The sequence below is a fragment of the Scomber japonicus genome, chromosome 22 (genome assembly GCF_027409825.1).
Source record: "Scomber japonicus isolate fScoJap1 chromosome 22, fScoJap1.pri, whole genome shotgun sequence".
NCBI classification, from domain to species: domain Eukaryota; kingdom Metazoa; phylum Chordata; class Actinopteri; order Scombriformes; family Scombridae; genus Scomber; species Scomber japonicus.
In genome coordinates, this window is record NC_070599.1 from 21905145 (window position 1) to 21926919 (window position 21775).

At 38.4% G+C, this 21775-nt stretch overlaps 1 protein-coding gene across 1 annotated transcript in view; it reads right to left on the reverse strand.

The window, feature by feature from the left end:
* The window catches only part of arhgap36 (Rho GTPase activating protein 36), a 138945-nt gene that overhangs the window by 39229 nt on the left and 77941 nt on the right, over positions 1-21775 (reverse strand). The window contains 1 exon segment of the mRNA XM_053343782.1: positions 13073-13229. Within this exon segment, the coding sequence (XP_053199757.1) occupies positions 13073-13229 (157 nt within the window).

Consider the following 21775-nt stretch of genomic DNA (forward strand, 5'->3'; position numbering starts at 1 on the left):
GAGCTGGAGATGAAAGAGCGAGACGAATGCAGAAGATGGAAAACAGCTCGTGCTTCCAGCGATGAGAGACTCTGATATTTTTCCTGCAGTTTTTCATCATTATTTGTTAGAAACAGGTTTTTAAAATAAAGTATAATTCTGATTAATGACCCAAAGCTGACCTGAATCCAACAAATTCAAGCTGGCTTTTTAAAACAGATTTTTCATTATGTTGCTTTGCTACTTTAAAAATAAAGCTCCTCAAGCAGTTGCAGTAAAAGTAAAAGCTGAGAGAAATACAATGTGATCTTATTTATTTCTATTTTCTCGACATTCTCATATTTCATGCTCCATTTTAGTCTAGCTTTTTATTTTCTTTCTCTCTTTTGTATTTGTCTGTACTTTGTTTTATTTTTTTACTATAATTGGGTTTTATTTATTTATCTTTTTAATTGTTTGCAATGTTTTTATGCTTCCAATTCTTACTGTCAAATGTTTGTTTTTAGGTAAAACACTGTGTAACACTGAGTTACACGCTCGACACGACATTTTGCAACTGGTTGTTCCAAAAATAAGAACAGAATTAGGAAAGATAGTTTTAAGGTCTTCGGCACCTGTTGGTTAAAACCATAGGCTGTATAAAAGAAATGGACGTAACATCCATGACGTCACCCATTGGTTTGTGGACTGCTGCTCGGAAGCCAATAGTTTCGAATCTAAGGCAGCGCCATCATGAAAATTACAGGTGCATGCTGGGAAAAATAAAAACACGGATTCTACTTATATGGGCATGAGGCGGGGCATGGGCGGAGCGGGGAGGTTGCTATGGTTGCGAGGGCTGGATCTGGAGGACATTGGTCAATCAACCTGTCAATCAGGACGTAGCCACGCCCTAATGCATACCCTGCTTTATCGTCAAATATAAAATCAGGGAGGCCAAAATGTCCCAAATGAACATCATACTGCATTGAAGAAGGCTTTAAACTAGCGATTGAGACCATAAACACATTTTGAAAACGTTTACTGAGGTTAGAAATCAAGTGAGAAGTTGGTGAATTCTCCATTGACTTGTATAGAGACGGTCGCCCCCTGGTGGCCTTTTGATAGAATGCAGCTCTAAGTTACTTCCGCGTTGGCCTCATTTCAGAGGACAGGAACTCCCTGCCTGATTGGAACAATCTTCACCTCCAACTTCATCTCCAAAACCTCGTACCCTTGACGTGATTGTGTTTTAGTATGTAGTATTGTAAGTATGTTTTTATTTGGCTAATTATTTGTTGTCTGTCTGTTTTTTTATACTGTAAGTGTATTGCTGCTATCTCGGCCAGGTCTCTCTTGGGACTAACCTGGTTAAATAAAAGGCTAAATAAAATAAATAATAAAATATTTTTGCAATTGCATGTAGTTAAACTCTGATTTCGTGGGTTATTTTGTGATATCTGTTTGTTTCTGAGTCATTGTCGCTGTATATCTTGGCGAGGACAGTGGAAAGTTCTTCTCTTAGTGAGGCTTTCCTGGATAAAAACTGGTGAAATAAAAAAGATAAAAAGGTGGAAAAATGGCAAAAAGGGATGGAACAAGTTGGGGGGGGGGGGGCAAAACATGCTGAAGAGAAGAGAAGATAAGGTGCCTTAAGTGCTGGGATAGAGAAAAGTTAGTTGGAAATCTAAGTCCCTGCAGAGCGGTGAGATTCAGAGATTTGGGCATGAGAATGAACTCTAGACCAGACCTCGCCAAATAAGAGCAAATCTGGTCTCACAAAATGCTGACACATTTCAAAAAGTATTCACTGAACCATGCCAATAAAAGTAAGCAAGTATGGCATGGATTTTGCTTTTAAGTGGCAGCAAGAGAGAGAGAAAGAGAGAGAGAAAAAAAGAGGAAACAGGTGATGAAAGAGGACGAAAATAAGACGTTATAGAAGCACAAAAACAAAACATATTTTCATGATGTGGAAAAGCGAGACAAAACAGAAGCTTAGTGAAGAGTGGAGTCAAGACAGAAGAAAAATAAGATGAAAACAAGTGGAAAAAGGGCCACAGGGACCCAAAAAGAGAAACAGAGGGTCGCAGCGGGTGGCGATGCTGAGGCCGTGTCGGACTGGAGAGGTTTCACCCCAGGGGAGAAACTGAAGAGGAATATTCCCACACTTACTCACAGAGAGCTTTGTGTGTAAGCCAGACTGTTCCTGCATTCATGTTTAATGTCATAATTTAGCTGCGTGCTCTGTCATCTTTACTTTTATCTTTCTTAGTGGATCTTCTGTTGAGCGGAGCTAGACTTTATACCTGAGGGCATCGCAGGCTGGAATCCAGCTGAAATTAAACTACCCCTTTTTTTTTCGATGTCTGGCACAGCGAGCATACTCTATATATCTGCTCTCTAAATTAATTGTGGGAGGAAGAAACTTATATCTGTAATGGTTTGATTTCATAATGGTGCCTCTTAGCTTTACATGAAGTTCTGTTCGGATCAAATTTGACCCATTTTGGCATTTAAGAGCGGTAAAAACTCCCCAAATGTCTTTTACTTTGAAATTTGATGACTAAAATGAAAATATTTTATCCATATTTGTCCATAGTCAAATTTAGTTTTAATAAGATAGTAGTTATGAGGATTTTTTTTTATGATGTAGCAGTGAAGACTGATGGCTCTAATGGTTATACAATAAACCCCACATTCTGTTCATTTTACCTTTACCTTTACATAAAAAATAACATTTAACCACCAAAAATAGCCACAAATTGACTAAAGAAACCTAAAAACTACAAAAAGAGACATAAAAATTACTAAAATCAACCTACAGTTAGTTTGAGTAACAGCTGCCATCTAGTTACCGTAGCAACGTAGAGATGGAGAGACTAAAGAGACTCTAAACTACCATAAAGAGACATTTCCATCATTATGTCTATGTTATATTTTCATGTCTGAGGTAAAATAGGACATGATATTGTGTGATAGGAGATGTTTAGTCTCTCTGCTCTCTGAGACATTAATCAAGCTTTAATCACATTTATTGATCAGTCAGATTATTGAATATTGATGCTTTCTAAACAGATCTGGGGTTCAAATTTGGCACTGTTTATGAGTGGATTCTTATTGTGAGGGTAGAATATGAACAGTATGTAAAGGTTGAATGTCCGTATCACCTGTTTATGTAGCTCAATACAAAAAATAGGCATCAACTGACAATTATTTCAATGATTTTTTACTTATTAGACTCCAGAGCTGCAGCAGATCCACCAGAGCAGCTTAAAGTAGAAAGTCGTAAAGTCTCATTCTGTAAAACATCCTTTGCTCAGACAGCTTTTCTCTCTGTGAAAGGAGTAAAAATCTTAAAACGCTCTACTTGAACATATAAAAATGTGCTGCACACTTCACTTCTCACAAAATCCTGGTTAATAATTCAACAGCAAAAATGGGGTCATCGCTATGTTCCCCTATTTCTAAGAAATGTTCCTCCCACTAAAATTAGGCCTTACGTTTCCTCAGGCCTGCATTCCCACAGCACAGGTATGGACATCCTCTAATGTTGTTGCCCCCCTTAACCTGTTTTTGTCATTTATGAAAATGCTTGAAGACAGGTAGAATCCTTTATTTTATTATTAAACTGAGAGAACATAAAAACAGCTCTGGCAAAAATGTCTGGTTTTATGTGTATCTTAAAGTATTGTGTACCATGTTTGACCCTTGCTTGTCTTCTTTATTATTCCATGCTATATTGTATTTATTGTTCTGATGTACTTTTTAAATATTCTTCTCTATCATCTCTTACTTTCACAAAAGCTCTCCATTAGGCACAGGTGTTGAGAAATACACTTTGCAATAAACACTGTAATACTTCACATCAGACAGTTGTTGTAGCCTGTTTGTGTATATTGTATCTGTCCCTATTAAATATACCATAGTAAATAAATAAGTAAGTAAGTACATAATCTGTCAGTTATTTGCTTTATTGATTGATTAATCAGTTGCCGAGACTCTCATACATGCATTCATCACCTCACGTCTGGACTATTGCAATGCCATCCTGTATGGGGTCCCCAATAAAACACTGGACAGGCTCCAACACGTTCAAAACTCAGCTGCCAGGGTTCTCACTGGCTTCCAATTAAGTTCCGCATCACTTTTAAACTTCTTACCTATAAATCTCTTCATGCCGTTGCACCCCAGTACCTAACGGACCTTCTCCATATCTACCACCGTCCCTACCACGGGACCTGCGCTCCGCCGACTTGGGCCTCCTGTCCATCCCCCGCACCAGAAGGCAAACCTTTGGGAGCCGGGCTTTCAGTGTGGTAGCTCCTACACTTTGGAACTCGCTCCCTCAGGACATTCGCCTAGCACCAACTCTGGACTCTTTTAAATCACTGTTGAAAAGGCACTTGTTCCTGCAGGCTTTTGCAGGCTAAATGTGTATGTTTGTCTGTGTTTCTTGTTATTGTGAAGCGACCTTGGGTTTTATGAAAGGCGCTATACAAAATAAAGTTATTATTATTATTATTATTATTATTATTATTATTGTTTGGTTCATAAAATGTGAGAAAATGGTGAAAAATGGTGAAAAATGGTGAAAAATGCGTCTTTCACAGCACCCAAACTGATGTCCTAAAACATCTCGTATTGTCCTGATCAACAGTTTATCTTCTCAGACTCAAGAAACCAGAAAAGAATGACTCAAAAATAGTTTGACTGACTCATTGTTGTACCTGTACCTCTACAGCAAATCAAATCTTACATAAAGCAGTGATATGGCATTCAATCGTTCAACCTTAGCCAAAGCACACTGAGCCTGATTGCATCCTGCTACACAACACAAGAAGACACCCGCATGCTGAGCAGCGAGCCGCATCAGCTTCCCTGCTAACATCTCCGTCTTATCTGACTCACAATCATAAACACTGATCTGGTCCTGCACCTTAGCCGCCAAACAAACACTCACCAGAGAAAACAGCAATGTAAACATCAGTTAGCAAGCTAGATATAAAAGAACATTTAAAAAAAGAACATTCGACTACAAAGAAGAAAGGTTAAGTGACTATTAATGATTGTAATTCTTATTTTTAATATATTATTTATGCATTAACTTTGGGGGGTAAATAGTGTCTGCTGTTATTAACCCTTACATACTGTTCAGGGTCCAATTTGACCCATTTTTTACATTTGAGAGAAGAAAAAAAACATTAAAAACGGAAATATTTGACAACTTTCTAAAAATCTTTTAGTGCAGCTGATACACAATATAATTAAATCATGTATAGAGACTCATTTAGAAAAGATACTGAGAAAAGCCTGAAAATGAATAGTATGTAAAGTATGTAAGGGTTAAGCAACATTGGCTCCCTATCAAATCCCACATTGATTTTAAGATTCTGCTCCTCGCTTTCAATGTCCTGGCACCATCATATCTTATCATATCATACCATCTTATTCACATCTACACTCCTCCTCCTCTGGCTCTCAGCTATCTGCCCCAATCTGCCAACTTCACCACCAACTATGAGGTCAAGAGCCGATCCGCCAACCTCACCACCAACTATGAGGTCAAGAGCTCTCAAGCCGATCTGCCCCCCGCTGCCTTCGGAGCTCCTTCCCTGCAGACATTTGCACTTCTGACTCTTGTCTGCACTTTTAAATCCAGACTGAAAACACACTTGTTCCAATTGGCATATTGTCAGATTTCAGAGTGATTTATTTAAGAAGACAGGGACAATGCATATTAATCACAAGATTATAGTCCGTGGCTAATTTCCATCTTTAGTCCCTGGGGGTCGGTTGATGTTAAAATGTTAAGAACAACATGTTAAATAACATTCTTTAAAAGAAAGAAGAGAAAAGGAAGGAAGGAAGGAAGGAAGGAAGGAAGGAAGGAAGGAAGGAAGGAAGGAAGGAAGGAAGGAAGGAAGGAAGGAAGGAAGGAAGGAAGGAAGGAAGAAAGAAAGAAAGAAAGAAAGAAAGAAAGAAAGAAAGAAAGAAAGAAAGAAAGAAAGAAAGAAAGAAAGAAAGAAAGAAAGAAAGAAAGAAAGAAAGAAAGAAAGAAAGAAAGAAAGAAAGAAAGAAAGAAGAATAATAATAATAATAATGATAATAATAATAAATTAATTAAATTTAATATATATATATATATAAAATTAAATTAAAAAATATAACATAATAATATAAAAATAATAGTATATAATAATATATATATAAATAATAATAATAATAATAATATAATAATATATATTCTGCCTCTGTAATCACATTCATGTTTATCTATTGCACTAACTTCCACTTCTTATGATGTTGATGCATTGTCATTTGTTTTACGTGTCTTTTACTTGAGTGCTTTAAAAGATGCCTCTAAATAATCGGCATCATTATTATTATTATTATTATCATTATTAGTTAAGTCCTCCACATCTGCTGCCACTGCTGCTCATCGGCTAACACATTCCAGCAGAAACAAGGACGGTATGTGTTCTGTTTTACGAGCTTCACATCCTCGCTGCTGTGTGACTGGGTTTATGTGGGCTGAAGGCAATATTTGGGTTGGAAAAGCTGCTGTATACAAATGAGTCAATTAAAGTCTTGGTCTTCTTTTTATAAAAAAAAAGGAACTCATGACTGTTAAATCGGGAACATTTGGGATATTTAAGTTTATTCTTCTTTGGTGGGAATTTTTTTTTTACCCTTGTTTTTTTCCAAGCACACTAAAAATGATAAGACACACCTCACAACTGAATCACAACTGACTTGCTTGATTGTCCCAAAAACATCTGGCTCATGAAAACCTCTTGACAGGTAACGCAGCAAAGCACCAGTGTGAACGGGAAGAGATTTTTAGTCATGTTTTCCAATGAATTGAACCCTCTGACCTCATGGGAAAATTACATATATCCCTAAAGCTACAAAAATTAAGAAAAAGAAAACATACTGAGGGGGAAATAAATAGGAAGACTTCCCGAAAAGCGAGGAGAGCAGGGACGAGTGGAGTCTCACAGGATGTATGTTGGTCAGAGATATGAGAGCAGCACTTTAAGTAGTTTTTCCTCACTCGCTTTCGTACATTAATCAGATCAGAGTTCAAACTTGTTCAACCGAGTCACAAAATAAAAGCAGCTTCTCATTATTTTAAGCAAATCGGACATTCATCATTCAACTGTCTGCTGTTTCCTACATGATCAAAATGTGTTATACTGGTTCTCTGTTGAATTTTCTACCCTCCTAAAAAACATCTAGTTCATTGTAAAGGCCATCAAATGCAAAATAGTCGAACCCAGTTGTCATAACATATCAAAAGTTTTCCGAGGTGTATCCGAGGCGAGCATAGACGGACCGAGCAGCACACAGTGGTACAATTTCCGACAATGGAAGAACAACAAGGAAATGAACAGGGTCAACAGCTGGGCAGACGAAGAAGAAGAAGAAGAGGAAGAAGAGGAAGGTTAGGGAGGCAAAGTAGAGGAAGAGGTAGACGAGGCCAAGGACGTAGCGTAGGAACGTTCCCAATGAAATAATGGTGATAATAAAAAGCCTAACTATAGAGACAGGAGATGGGAACTAGGAATAGTTATAACTGCAGCTCCTTTCTAACAAGCTGAAGTTGTACTATGTTAATTTGCATTTACCGTGACAAGTATACTAAATATATAATAATTGTTCTCAAACATGGCTGAGTCCAGTCGAAGGATGCAGCCGAATGTTGAAAGAGCACAAAACTGGTATATTTATACTGTAATGTTTCATATTACAGTGTTTAACTAACATTTTACAGTAAATATACTTTATATAGATGCATACCGTAGATATACTGTAACACACAAACACACATAAGTCTAAATATGCAGTGTATCATATGAATGAAATCTTACCTAATCTTGTGTTTTGCATTACTGAGGCTATCTACACCATCGCCATAGCAAATAAAACCATTAGACTAACAGTAGGGTGGCTGTGGCTCAGGAGCTAGAGCATGTCAATGTTTCCTTGGATACAAGATACTTAACCCCAAATTGAAAAACACTAGAAAAACACTATATAAGTACAGTCCATTTACCATAAGGGAGGTTCAGTGAGTGGGAGTGTTATGATATATATTATTATAGATGACAGCAATATCTCTGACACATCCAATTTGTTAGCATCTGAACTATTAATAGGGTGCTGAAAAGACACCAGATGTGCATGAAACAGCTGTATCATGTACACATTATTATATCACATCATATCATCCTTCAACACTACTTCCACTATGCATACTTCCTGCTGTCTGTAAGCATCGAACAATTGTCTGCTGTGAGTGTTTTTTTGCATTTGTATGTGTGTATGTGTGTGTCATAGAAGCTACTGGATGCCTTAATTTCCTTTGGGATGAATAAAGTATTTATCTATCTGTCTATCTCATTTGAAAGGAACTGAGTGAAGGAGCTACAGTCTGGACTTAGAATTTGAATCAATACAACTAGAGTCAGGCCAAAGATTGTTGAGAAAAGCCAGCAGATAAAAACACTTCACTTTTGCTCAAATAATAACAAAAAAAAAGTGAATAATCGCCATCAACCAGCAAAAAAGAGACAAAACTCAATGTATGTCCACTCACATGCGGCAGAGTAAAGTGACAAAGTCAGAAAAGACAGTGAAGTAGCAAAACAGACATGGCTGCTAATGCTAATGTTTTCTGAGGATACAAGGATACACACTTAACACTTACCACTGAATGTAAAAATAACTCTACAGGATCTTTAAGATGTACTTTGGCACATGCTTTGAGAAAAGACACAAAAGTAAAGTGGTCACATCCATCTTTATCATCCTAGATCCCAGCTGCTGCTGCTGCTGAGGTATAACTGAGCCTCACTGTTTATTGGAGAGGTCAAGAGTTAATAACCCCCGAAAGAGAAAGAACAGTCTGGGAGCAGTTGAGTCTGAGAAAAAGCAGCTTACAATGGGTCTGATAGGATAAAAGCTACAGACAGATCCCAAACACACACACACACACACACACACACACACACACACACACACACACACACACACACACACACACACACACTCCTTTTACAATCAGCAGCGTTTGTTTCTTTACATCAGCTTCTTTACTCCGTGATCCTCCTGACCTTAGCGATCCTTCCAACCCCAATAAACACCAAAAAAACAGGTTCTCTGAGGTTTTTATTTGACGGATTTACTACTTTAAAAGTTCAAATGGGTAAAACCATTGCAAATAAACAATATTTCAAAGCGGGGAGTAGTCCGACAGCAAGGAGAGGAATGGTCCAACAAGTAAACATCAGCAGAGGAATAAGTGTTGAGGTATTTCCTGGTGTTATCAAAGGTTTAAGTGATGCAGCTGACTTTGTATTTGTTAGACTAGGAGGGGAAAACCAGAACAGGAGTTTGACTTTGATTGGAAAAGGATTGATGATTTTCTGTGTGGAAGCCAGAATAGGAGTTCATATTCATTACCATACAAAAGAGATGGAGATAAAGGAGATATGGTGTATTAAATAAGGTGTCTTAATTGGTTGGACCTGACCCAACCCTGGATAAGCGGAAGAAGACGGTATGGTATTTTGGTGCTTTGGGAATCAGTCTATTCTTTTTCTTGTCGAAGGTTTGCTTAGCACGAATACTGGACACAGGGGTAAAACAGCTATCATGACTCAGTGCTGTTTTATTGGGGGGAATACGTTTAAGCTCTGAGTCTATAATATTTGGGCAAACTATAGCGCTAAGTCTGCACAACATTGGGCAGACCACCGTGCAGAGCTGGCCGTCGTTTGTGTGGAGGAACTCAAGTTTCTTCTTATCTTGAAGCAGGAAACCAAAAGCTATCATGATTATATCAAACTGTTGGACTGAAACATAACATTTGTATCCAACTAGCAGGAGATAGGCAGGGTGATATCTTATTTTCTATTTTTCAGCTGATAAGAGTAAAGCCCTGAAAAGACATTAAGTATTTTCACAAATGTGGTCTATTTGGACTGCATTTTGTTGAAAAGTTTGAACATATAACCTAAACCCAAAGTTTTAAGAAGTATTTGGTGACTATAACTTCAGCATTTGATGGTGATTTTGCAGGATTGGATCTCCTCGACAAATTTCTTAAGAAAAATGCTTAAAAAAGGTGGAATCTATCGGAGATGCCACCACAGTAACGTTGACTTGAATCTCCACTTACATCTCAGATTTGTATATAAATGAACTCTAGTGACTGTGTATGAATACAAATAGCAAAAGACCAATATTAAATATGTGACACCAACGATTTCATTGACTTTATAAGGATCTAAAAGTCTTCTTGTACGGTCCTCAACAACAAACCTAAATAGGAAAGAGTGAGCAATTGCGTCAAAGTTCAGTATCTCACCATAGATTTGGGTTTGAGTTGTTAGAAAAATATTCAGCACTAATCCTCTTTCAATGGTAGCGGTAATAACTTGCTTTTTTTAGGCTCTTTCCAGAGAATTTTCTGAGATTATTTTTGCAAAGATAACCAACATCATCCTTTTTGGCTGTGACAGGTGCCTTTTTTAGTCCGTCCTCACCAGACAAACATGTCTTTAAATGGCTTAAAACAATATTAGTATGAGTTTAGTAGCGCAGTAGGACTTTACTTTCTTATACAGCTTTTTTTTCCTAATGGTTTCCCATAGTTTTTATGTTTGTGCACTACTTACAGGTATCTTGTTTTTTTTATATCCGCCAAGAATTTTTTCAGAGGAGAAGTGCTTCGAGCCCTCCCAAGATGAAAAATGTTCAACACAAACTGAACTCCAAATCCTATCAGGAGGTATGTGAGATATCGAGTGAGACACGTGGGTGTATAAACAAATCATGTAACATCCTTTGACCTTTCCTATCATAACTGACAACACCAATTGCTTACACATGTAGAGGCTGTTTTCTTTTACCAAACAGAGACACTGAGCACACAGGCTTATCCCCTGATGTATTCGTGCTGCACGCTCATTCCTCAGATTCCCGACTAGACTGTTATGGCTCCCTCGACAGTCAAAAGGGTTATCCTTGCTCAAGGGTATAGTTCAACCTTTTTCAGAGAGGAGGGGGTTGACCATCTTCTCACTCTTCTAAAACTTCTTCCACACTGGCGCCATGTTGACCATGTCATCGTGAGCTCTATGAAGTGGTTGTCGCTCCTTCCCACAACTGCAACAAGACACTGAAAGCGTGTTATAAAGCGACCGCATTGATCAAGAGATTTGGTTTTGTGGTTCCAAAGCTAGAGTAATCATCTATCATCACCTCGCAATCTCCAACAAAGCAGGTTTGGGTCTTGACTTCAGGCCCAGTATTTGAAGATAATGGATTTATCCGCACCTCTTGATTCCAATCCAAACATTTAGTTGCCAAAGAAAGAAATACTCTGCCCTTTATCCATCAAGGAGGATTGTAGAGGTGTTGAAGTGGTGTTGGTTGTGTAGAGAGTCTCTCATGCATGACATCTTCTCAAAGTTTTACATTAATGTTCACCTTTCTATTTGTAGCATCACCGCAGTCTTTCCCTAACCTTAAACATCTTGTAGGTCCCATGTGTAAATGTTATCTAAAGCAGATTGTAGAGGTGTTGAAGTTGGACAGAGTCTTTTATGCATGAGACCGAAGATTACATCTTCTCAAAGTTCTGCATTAACCTTCATCTTCGTATTTAGCCTCACTGCAATCTTTCCCTAACCTTAACCATACCATAGTTGCCATGTGTAGATGATTTCTAAAGCTAAATGTGAAAACAGTGACATGGTACATGAAAACACATCGGCATTGAACGTAATCTGATATTTTCCAGAACAAAACTGATGTTCTTTTTTGGTAATAAAGTTGATTAAAGGGATATTTAGCAATATACCTTTCAACAACGCTAATGGATTCACAAGACACAACCTAAACATCGACCAAGAGATTTGGACTTTGTGGTTACAAAGCTACAGTAATCATCTATCATCATCTTGTAATATGGGGAGCTATGCTAACAAAGCAGGTTTGGGTCTTGACATCTGGCCCAGTATTTGAAGAATTGTGTTCATAACAGACTTATCGCACCTCTTGATTTACGTCCAATCCCAGCATTTAGTGCCAAAACAGGAAATAGTATAACCTTTTATGTATCAAGGCAGATTGTAGAGGTGTTGAAGTTGGATCTAACCCCAACTCTAACTCTACAGTCTTTTATGCATGAGACCGAAGTTTACATCTATACTTAAAGTTCTGCATTAACCTTCATCTTCGTATTTAGCCTCACTGCAATCTTTCCCTAACCTTAACCATACCGTAGTTGCCATGTGTAGATGATTTCTAAAGCTAAATGTGAAAAACAATGGCTTGAGACATGAAAACACATCAGCAATGGACATAATCTGATGTCTTCCAGAACAATACTGATGTTCTTTTTTTGGTAATAAGGTTGATTATAGAGGTACTTCAGCTATATACCTTTCAATGATGCTAATGAATTCATAAGATATAAATTAAACTATGCTCAAACGAAAGCAGCTGAGACCAAGATCTCTTGACTTGGCTTCTTGAATGGGTCAAGCTCCAAAAATAGTGGCTCTATATTCTTTATGGTACTGACGCATTTCATTGTTGGACCGTCAATGTCTGGTAAACACATCTTTCATAGACTCCTATTTTTAATGCAAGCCTTCTGTGGAAGCTTATATAAATGTAAAGTTTCCAAACTCCAAGCTCAAGCTAGAAAAAAAGCCCCTTGAACTTAACACCAGCTGTTTTCAAACACCGAGTAGCACTCATGACTAATAACATATGTTTATGTGTAAAGTAAGTGGAGTTCCCCATTAATGGACTGTGTGTTTTTTCCCATACTCCAAGCATAGCAGACTTTTCACACAGACTGGATTAAATTTATCTTTAAAAAAAAAATCTAATTATTTCAAAAGCCTCCTCAATGTTGCATTCAAGGACACTCCAAACTCCAGGATTTTAGGGTCTACCATCAGGTTATTCTGCATTCACAAGCTAAACACCAACAATAAGCAGTTTATTGTTAAGCAGCCATACAAACGGTGTTCATTTTAAACATGCAAAATCACCAGCGTATCTTTTAAAAACCTGTATCATTGTCACTTACCTCTGGGAATGCTGACCTTCAGATCCAGGTCCCTCTCCTCAAGGTGGTAATAGGCGACTTCCTGTAACCGGGCTCGTTCTAGCTCTGATAAGTTTTGGATGGGCACCGGCTGCAAACGTACACTCTGACCCAACATGGTGGTCCACTCGTGGTCCCCCTGCCGAGAGGAGAGAGGAAAGAGGAAAGAGGTTAGCAAGTGATAACATGAAAAGCTAGACAGGAAGATCAAAGAGTACCCATTCATTACAATCACCACCAGTTATCTTTTTTTAATCTACACTTTTAAAAAGGCTTTCTGCTCCCTCCGGCAATTTAACCAAACCCTAAGAGATAAAATGGTAATCTCTACAGACTGTAATCAGCGAACATTATCAACCAACCATCAACTTCTTGAAAATTCAATTACCATCAGTGACTCACAAGCACTTTTATCTCACTCTCTCATTCTCAAACAAGACGATATGCTGTAAGCTACAACACACATGTACGTCAGTGGCAAATGAAGATTGGCAAGATGAGCAATTCAAAAATATCTAAAAAAAAAAAAAAAAGTTTTAAAAGCAGCATCAGGTTTGTTAAAATGTATATTTTGCATTTTTGTTGGTTTTATGTCATTTGAAATGACATTAAGCACCATTTTAACCAAAAGTAAGACTGAATGCTCCTGAAAATGTCAAATGGTGTAACCACCAAAGAAAATAAATATAGATAGATGCTCGATATTTACTTTTCTGCCGATATCCGGTATTCCGTTATTATCCAAATATTAATTTCCGATACCGATATATCACCCGGTACCGATATATGCAGGCTTTTTACACCAAAACTGTTATTAGGTAACAACATAACATATCTCTTATTGTGGAATTAACAACTCACTCGCTCCTCTCTGCTGTTGTGTCTCCAGCAGAGTAGCACCCAGATAGGACCCACCGGACTCTGGCGGTGACGTCACAGAGTCGGCTCACCGAAAACATAACCGAGAAAACGACAACGAGGAGGTAAAGCTTGTTTCCCGTTTGTGTGTCCGTGTACATAGCGATGGACGGCATAGACATATATACGTAGACGCCGCATTGACTGTTGAGAGGCGTGCCTAAAGCGCCGCCATCTTGGTACGGGGTTAGCAGAGACAGTACTACATGTATGTCTACGGAGGTAAGAGGTACTCCACAGTCTAAAAGTAGAATTATTCACTGAAATGTCGACCGATCTCCAAACGGTAGTGCAGCATTATATGCAGTCATTCGTATGCTGTCAGAATTTACCATTACCATTAATTTATAAGTTATAATTTATAAGTATAATATACTAATACACACATTCATGCAGCACCACAGCAAGTTCATTCAAGCGCTTCATAAACACTCAGAAGTTATAAAGCAAGCATTTATGTAGGCCTACCGGTTTATTTCGTGGAAATGTTAGCTTTAAATAAACAGGATGTGAAATTATCGATGAAGTTTATACATAGCGTTAGCATTAGCGTTAGGATTAGCGTTAGCATTAGCGTTAGGATTAGCATTAGCGTAGCTCGCTAAGATAGCTTATCTTTTTAACTGTATGAGGACAATGTTATCTAGGATCAGCGATCGAGGATACACACAGTCCATATTATCGCTCAATTTAAAAGCAATATGACCAATTTGCAGCCATTTTATTAATTAAAGAGATATTAGAAAAGATACGTTCACTTTTCTTCTGAAGTTAGCATATACACTGTGTGTTTCCATGGTCACAAAAACACTTGCTGTAGAGTTATCAGGACTGTGGTTGGTTGTTAATGTTAAATTGCTGTTTACTTAACCTTTTTTGTCCTTTTTACAGATCATTGATCCACATCATTTATCAAGTAAGCAAGTCTTTAAAGTACTTCATGCCTTATTTTTGTTTCTTTTTAATATCTGAATCTGCACACCACTTGCACAATAACATGTACAGTAATAGCTATTTAACTGACAGTTTGTGTTTTGCTTGTGTTTTCTGTGTTAGATGCCCTGACACTACAAATGGGGACTGCAAACGAATTAACCTTTTCTCAGGCAGATCAGAAGAGGCTGCATTACACCCCAGACCAGTCAGGAGGGATTGGACGCCCTTAGAAGCTGTGAAATTTATTGATTAAATAAATGACTGTTTAAAAAAAAATTGTGTGGATTGTCATTTGCTATTAGATAAAAACCTGTTTAATAAGGCCCATCATATTTAGGCCTATGTCCATAACACCCTGACTGTAGATAAAGCAGGATTTGTATTATTAGCCTATTTTTATAAAGGCATATTTAGTAATTATTATAGTTTAATATTATTATATTTAATATTGAAATATCATTGAAAGCACGTTGATCTATGGTTAGGTTGAAATTTCAACATTGTTTCAACATTTGTGTTAGTTGAAATACCATTGAAATTCTGTTGATCTTCAGTTAGAAAATCAACGTTGTTTCAATATTAATTGAGGGTGCAAAAATGATGAATCAACATCAGAGTTCAACGTTGTTTCAATGACTTAACATTGACAAAACAATGTTGATTTCACATTGTTTCAATGACTCTGCTATCTGGGACTAATTCAATGATGATAGCAATATAATTATAATGATAATGAAAATATGATAATAGCAATATAATTATAATAGTGATGATAATAATAATAATATAATGATAATAGCAACAAAATTATAATAATAGTAATAATAATAATATAATGATAATAGCAACATAATAATAAAAATAATAATCAAATGAAATGTAACCCTACAAGCATTTCCTAAATAAAGACTTGAACACATCTAAACGTTTTCTGGGTTCCTTTTGTTCTACTTATGTCTTTATCTGTCTGTCTGTCTGTCTTGACAATTCAGCAATTTTATTTATTTATTTTTATTACCATTCAGCGATGTATGAGCACTTTTTAATAGTGCAAACCATGGTGCAAACAGTCATTCCTCTATAGACTTAATGCGCTGCAGGAGCGAGTGGCCTCGTACCAAGATGGCCGCCGTGTAGGCACGTCACTCCAATCGTCAGCAGCAGTCAATGCGGCGTCTACGTATATATGTCTATGATGGACGGTATGAACTTGTTAGCCACGGTTAGCAACGGTTAGCAACAGTTAGCAACGGTTAGCAACAGTTAGCGACCAACCAGTCTAGCATGTTGTTGTTGTTATACGTCATCAAGCGCGTGCCGCTAAACGTCCCATGCTGCGTTCAGGCATGCTCGGAAATGCTGAAGCCTACAGAACAAACATTGGTTATAAAAACCTGATACCGATACTTACAGTAACGATATTACTTTTTTAACTAATATCGGACATCCCTAATAAATATCAAATATCTTATCTACCTACAGTGTATTTAAGTCTACTTATCTAATTGTTTTCCATTATCTTTATTTAGTATAAAAAGTTATAATGTAAGATCATGCCAAACTAGTTGATATGGTGTTTTATTGAGAATTTAGCATTTTTAAGCAAGTTTAATTATTTGATACAGTTTTTATGGTTACACCACTTGGACTTTTTTGCCATATTCCTCTAATATATTCTCTCAAAATGGATTAAAAGCTAAAAGAGATTTTATGCTGGGTCCACAAAATAAAGAAAGTGTGCAAATTATTCATACGTTGACTAAACCACTTAGACACAAAAAAGCCTTCGACCTTCTCTTTTGTCTGGTGTTACGTAACAGTCAGATATTGTTTACATTTATTATTACTCCTCTAATTATATTTAGCGTATCCATTCATTGCAGCCTCCCTTTGTGTTTTTCACTCTTTGTCTGTTTGTCCTTGAGATTTCTGTATAATTGAATGCTAATTTAAGTTTCTGCCTCTAGTCACGAATTTCCTTTGTAAAAGAAAAAAAAAAGAAACATTTACGCATTATAAATGTTTACTTGTCATAATAATAGAGGAATAATCAGCCTGTGAAAATGTTGTATAATGTCATCTGTGGCTTTGAAGGTATAGTTTTTTTTATAGTGTGAGAAAATAAAGATGACTGGGGTTATCTTATCTTGGTTTATTACAGAAAGAATCAAGTTTGACCTGTTTCAAGTTTCATTATGGGAAATATAGGATGCAGGAGTTTACTGGAATTTGACTCATATGGGAACTAAACGTCATATCTCAGCCTTGGACCTTTTAAAGCAATCTGCCTCTAACTTTATAGAATTGAGTCCAACTTCAGACACAAAAAACATAAGAGGAACAAACACACATATACACACACTCCCATGCTCCATTGTTTACTCCAAGGCTCTCGGGTCTTGTGAAAACCATTTATCACTTAAAAAAGGCTGCTATGCAACACCATGACCAATAAACAGACAAGGACTATTCTTGGTGCATTACTGTATAACATTTTCCAATATTCCCGAGAGGAGGAGTTTTGTTAGTTTGTCTTTTTTAGTGACGACTTCTTACAATAAACATTCAGATAGACACATTTACATTAATAGATTTCGAGCTCTAGCCAAAAAAATGTTGTGTGCTGGCCTAGTTTAACTCCTCATAAATCAATACATTTCATCTTAACCCTTACATACTGTTCATTTTTTAACATTTGAGAGCTTTAAAAACACCATATACACATTTCTTTTAACTGGACTTTTCCTAATGTGACCCACAGTATTCAAAAATGGAAATAAAATACATCATATTTATCAATGTGTGCAGATGATTCACATTTATATGCACATTTAACCATCAAAAATCAGCATTTAAACATATTTAAAGGATTAATCAAACATTAATTAATGACCAATGCGGAATCTATGAAAGTGAATTAGTGTAGAGACTAATTATGAGTCAGAATATGAACAGTATTTAACCCTCCTGTTGTGCTCAGGTCAAGGAAGGACAGGTGGAAGGGAGGAAGGTAGGAAGAAAGGAAAGAAGGAAGGAAGGAAGGAAGGAAGGGAGGAAGGAAGGAAGAAAGGAAAGAAGGAAGGAAGGAAGGAAGGAAGGAAGGAAAGAAGGAAGAAAAGAAGGGAGGAAGGAGGGAGGGAGGAAGGAAAGGAGGAAGGAATTAAGGAAGGAAGGCAGGAAGGAAGGAAGGAAAGAAGGAAAGGAGTAAGGAGGGAGGGAGGGAGGAAAGGAGTAAGGAGGAAAAGAGGAAGGAAGGAAGGAAGGAAGGGATGAAAGGAGTAAGGAGGGAGGGAGGAAGCAATGACGGATGGAAGGAAGTGAGGAACGAAATATGGAAGGAGGAGGGAGCAAAAAAAGAGGAAGGAAGGAAGGAACAGTCAAAAGAGAGGAGGGTCAATTTGACCCGGGAGGACGACAGGAGGGTTAAGGGTTAAAGTCCCCCTCCCTTTGTCTGCAGTAACAGTAACAAGCACACACACACACAGTATGACTGGAAGTTCAAATGGACCCATAATGTCCTGCATTAGTCTAACAACATGCACTCATGCAGTGTATACGAGCTCCTGGCTGAACTCCAGCTAGACCGAGAACACTGTAAACACAGCAGCGAGAGAGAGAGAGAGAATGACAGATGAATAACAGGATAGAGGGAGGGAGAGTGAGAGAGAGAGAGAGAGAGAGAGAGAGAGAGACAGAGAGACAGAGAGAGAGAGAGAGAGAGAGAGACAGAGAGACAGAGAGAGAGAGAATGACAGATGAATAACAGGATAGAGAGAGAGACAGAGAGAGAGAGAGAGAGAGAGAGAGAGAGAGAGAGAGAGAGAGAGAGAGAGAGAGAGAGAGAGAGAGAGAGAGAATGACAGATGAATAACAGGATAGAGAGAGAGAGAGAGAGAGAGAGAGAGAGAGAGAGAGAGAGAGAGAATGACAGATGAATAACAGGATAGAGAGAGAGAGAGAGTGAGAGAGAGAGAGAGAGAGAGTGAGAGAGAGTGAGAGAGAGAGAGAGAGAGAGACAGACAGAGAGACAGAGAGACAGAGAGAGAGAGAGAGAGAGACAGAGAATGACAGATGAATAACAGGATAGAGAGAGAGAGAGAGACAGAGAGACAGAGAGAGAGAGAGAGAGAGAGAGCGAGAGAGAGACAGAGAGAGAGAGACAGAGAGAGAATGAAGCAGAATAATAGAGAGAATAAGAGGAGAGAGGAAACAGGAAAAACAAAAGTGTTGTGAAAGCTTTTTGATGGAGGGACGCGGCGGGCGCAGGTTAACAAGAACCAGACAAACACACTCTGAGATCTGGAGGTCTGTATTTCACAACCCTGCTTCACCCCATCAGACAAGAAAAATAGTTTTTAATTAAATAAAATGTGTTTATGTGATAAAAGCCTTCACTGAGGAACCATGAGCATTAAGTCTGGAGAGTTTAGCACAAAGGCATAAAAATCTATCAGCTCCTAAATCTAAGTGAGGGAAGAAGTGAACAGTTTCCTCTTATATATGAATATGTAATCTATTTTATAATTATGTCCTATACTAATGCACATAATTTAGATACTAGTTCATACCATCATACAATAAACACATGTCTTACTAATATATATTATATGTAGTGTTAATACATACATCTATATTTACTTTAATCAAAGAATTATTAATTAATGCTACATTTCTCTATCAAAAATAACTATATATATACATACACACATATGATTACATACTGTACATACACATACATACATGCATACCTTGCACACATTAATACACACACACATACACACATACAAGCATACATACACACACATACACACACACATATATACATGCATACCCTGCACACATTAATACACACACACACACAAACACCTCCATCCCTGAATATAGAATAGATCTTTATTGTCATTGTCACCAGGTACAAACGAAATTTAAAATCATCTCTTCTTTTAAACTGCAAAGTTACAGATTTCAGCTACGAGTTGTTCCTTAAACAAAAATAAAGAAATCATATGAGTATTACTGTAGTCTGTAATTTTGTGCTGTGATCATTAAACTTGATAGTAGCAGATGAAGAGAGGAGTAAAAAAACAAACAAAACAAAAAAGCTAAAGAATTACAGGATTCATTTAAACCACAAATACAAGAGCAACAATAAGGCCGATGCAGCACCCTAACTAACCCCTACAGTACATATGTTGCTCATGCTTTTATATATAATGACTCCTCAGTAAACAGCCTGGAGGAAAAGTCTGGGAAAGCATTTTAAATACCATCAAACCTTTCATAGTTATATACAATGACTGCTATGCTCTGTATGTGGCCTCTTCTGTGTGTGTGTGTGTGTGTGTGTGTGTGTGTGTGTGTGTGTGTGTGTGTGTGTGTGTGTGTGTACTTCTTCCACATGATAACATATAATTGAGAGTCGGCCTCCGCGGCTTGATTGGAGTAAATTGCTTTTGCCCTTAATGTTAAATGTAACCAGACACATGAAGTGGAACCTGCCCACTGAGGTCGCCGTCAGTAACGGGTTACATACATCGTCCTAAAGCAGGGGTGTCAAACATGCGGCCCGTGGGCCAGAACCGGCCCGCCGAGAGGTCCAGTCCGGCCCAGTTTCCTTCTTCCTCTTTTCCTTCCTTCCTTCCTTCCTTCCCATCCTTCCTTCCTTCCTTCCTTCAATCCTTCTTGTCTTCTCTTACTTCCATCTACCCTTCTTTTCTTCCTTCCTTCCTTCCTTCCTTCCTTCCTTCCTTTCCATCCTGTCTTCTTTTCCTTCCTTCCTTCCATCTACCCTTCTTTTCCTTCTTCCCTTCCTTCCTTCCTCCCTTCCTTCCTTCATATGTGGCCCTTGAATGAAAATGAGTTTGACTCCTCTGTCCTAAAGCGGTTTACTGGAAAACAAAGTTGAGTTTCTCCTTCTCTGAAATGTCAACGGTAAGAAGTGACATTTAAGATAAGTGGCATGACTCGTTGGGTCAGTCTGTTTAGAGAGAAATCAACCCTGTACATTATCATGTCTAGTTCCTCTTCCTCTCTGTAATAGATGTTATAAAATAAAATGAACAATTCGTCACCATGCATATTTTTTTTTACCTTCATGAAAGTCAAATCTCTAACAGACGATGAGAAATATCTTCCATTCCTAAAATACTGGAGGAGGAGAAGGAAGAGCAGGAAGGGGAGGAGGAGGAGGAAGGGGAGAAAGAGGAGGAAGGGGAGGAGGAGGAAGAGGAGGAAGGGGAGGAGGAAGGAGAGGAGGAGGAGGAAGGGGAGAAAGAGGGAGGAAGGGGAGGAGGAGGAAGAGGAGGAAGGGGAGGAGGAAGGAGAGGAGGAGGAGGAAGGGGAGAAAGAGGAGGAAGGGGAGGAGGAAGGGGAGAGAAGGGAGGAGGGAAGGGGAGGAGGAGGAAGAGGAGGAAGGGGAGGAGGAAAGGGGAGGAGGAAGGGGAGGAAGGGGAGGAAGAGGAGGAGGGGAGGAGGAAGAGGAGAGAAGGGGAGGAGGAGGAGGAAGGGGAGGAAGGGAGAAAGAGGAGGAAGGGAGGAGGAGAAGGAAGGGGAGGAAGAGGAAGAGCAGGAAGGGAGGAGGAGGAGGAAGAGGGAGGAGGAAGGGGAGGAGGAGGATGAAGGGGAGGAAGAGGAGGAGGAGGAGGAAGGGGAGGAGGAGGAGGAAGGGGGAGAAAGAGGAGGAAGGGGAGGAAGAGGAAGAGGAGGAAGGGGAGAAGGAGCAGGAAGGGAGGAGGAAGGGAGTAGTAGGAGGAGAGGGGAGAAAGAGGAGGAAGGGGAGGAGGAGGAAGAGGAGGAAGAGGAGGAAGGGAGGAGAGGAGGAAGGGAGGTAGG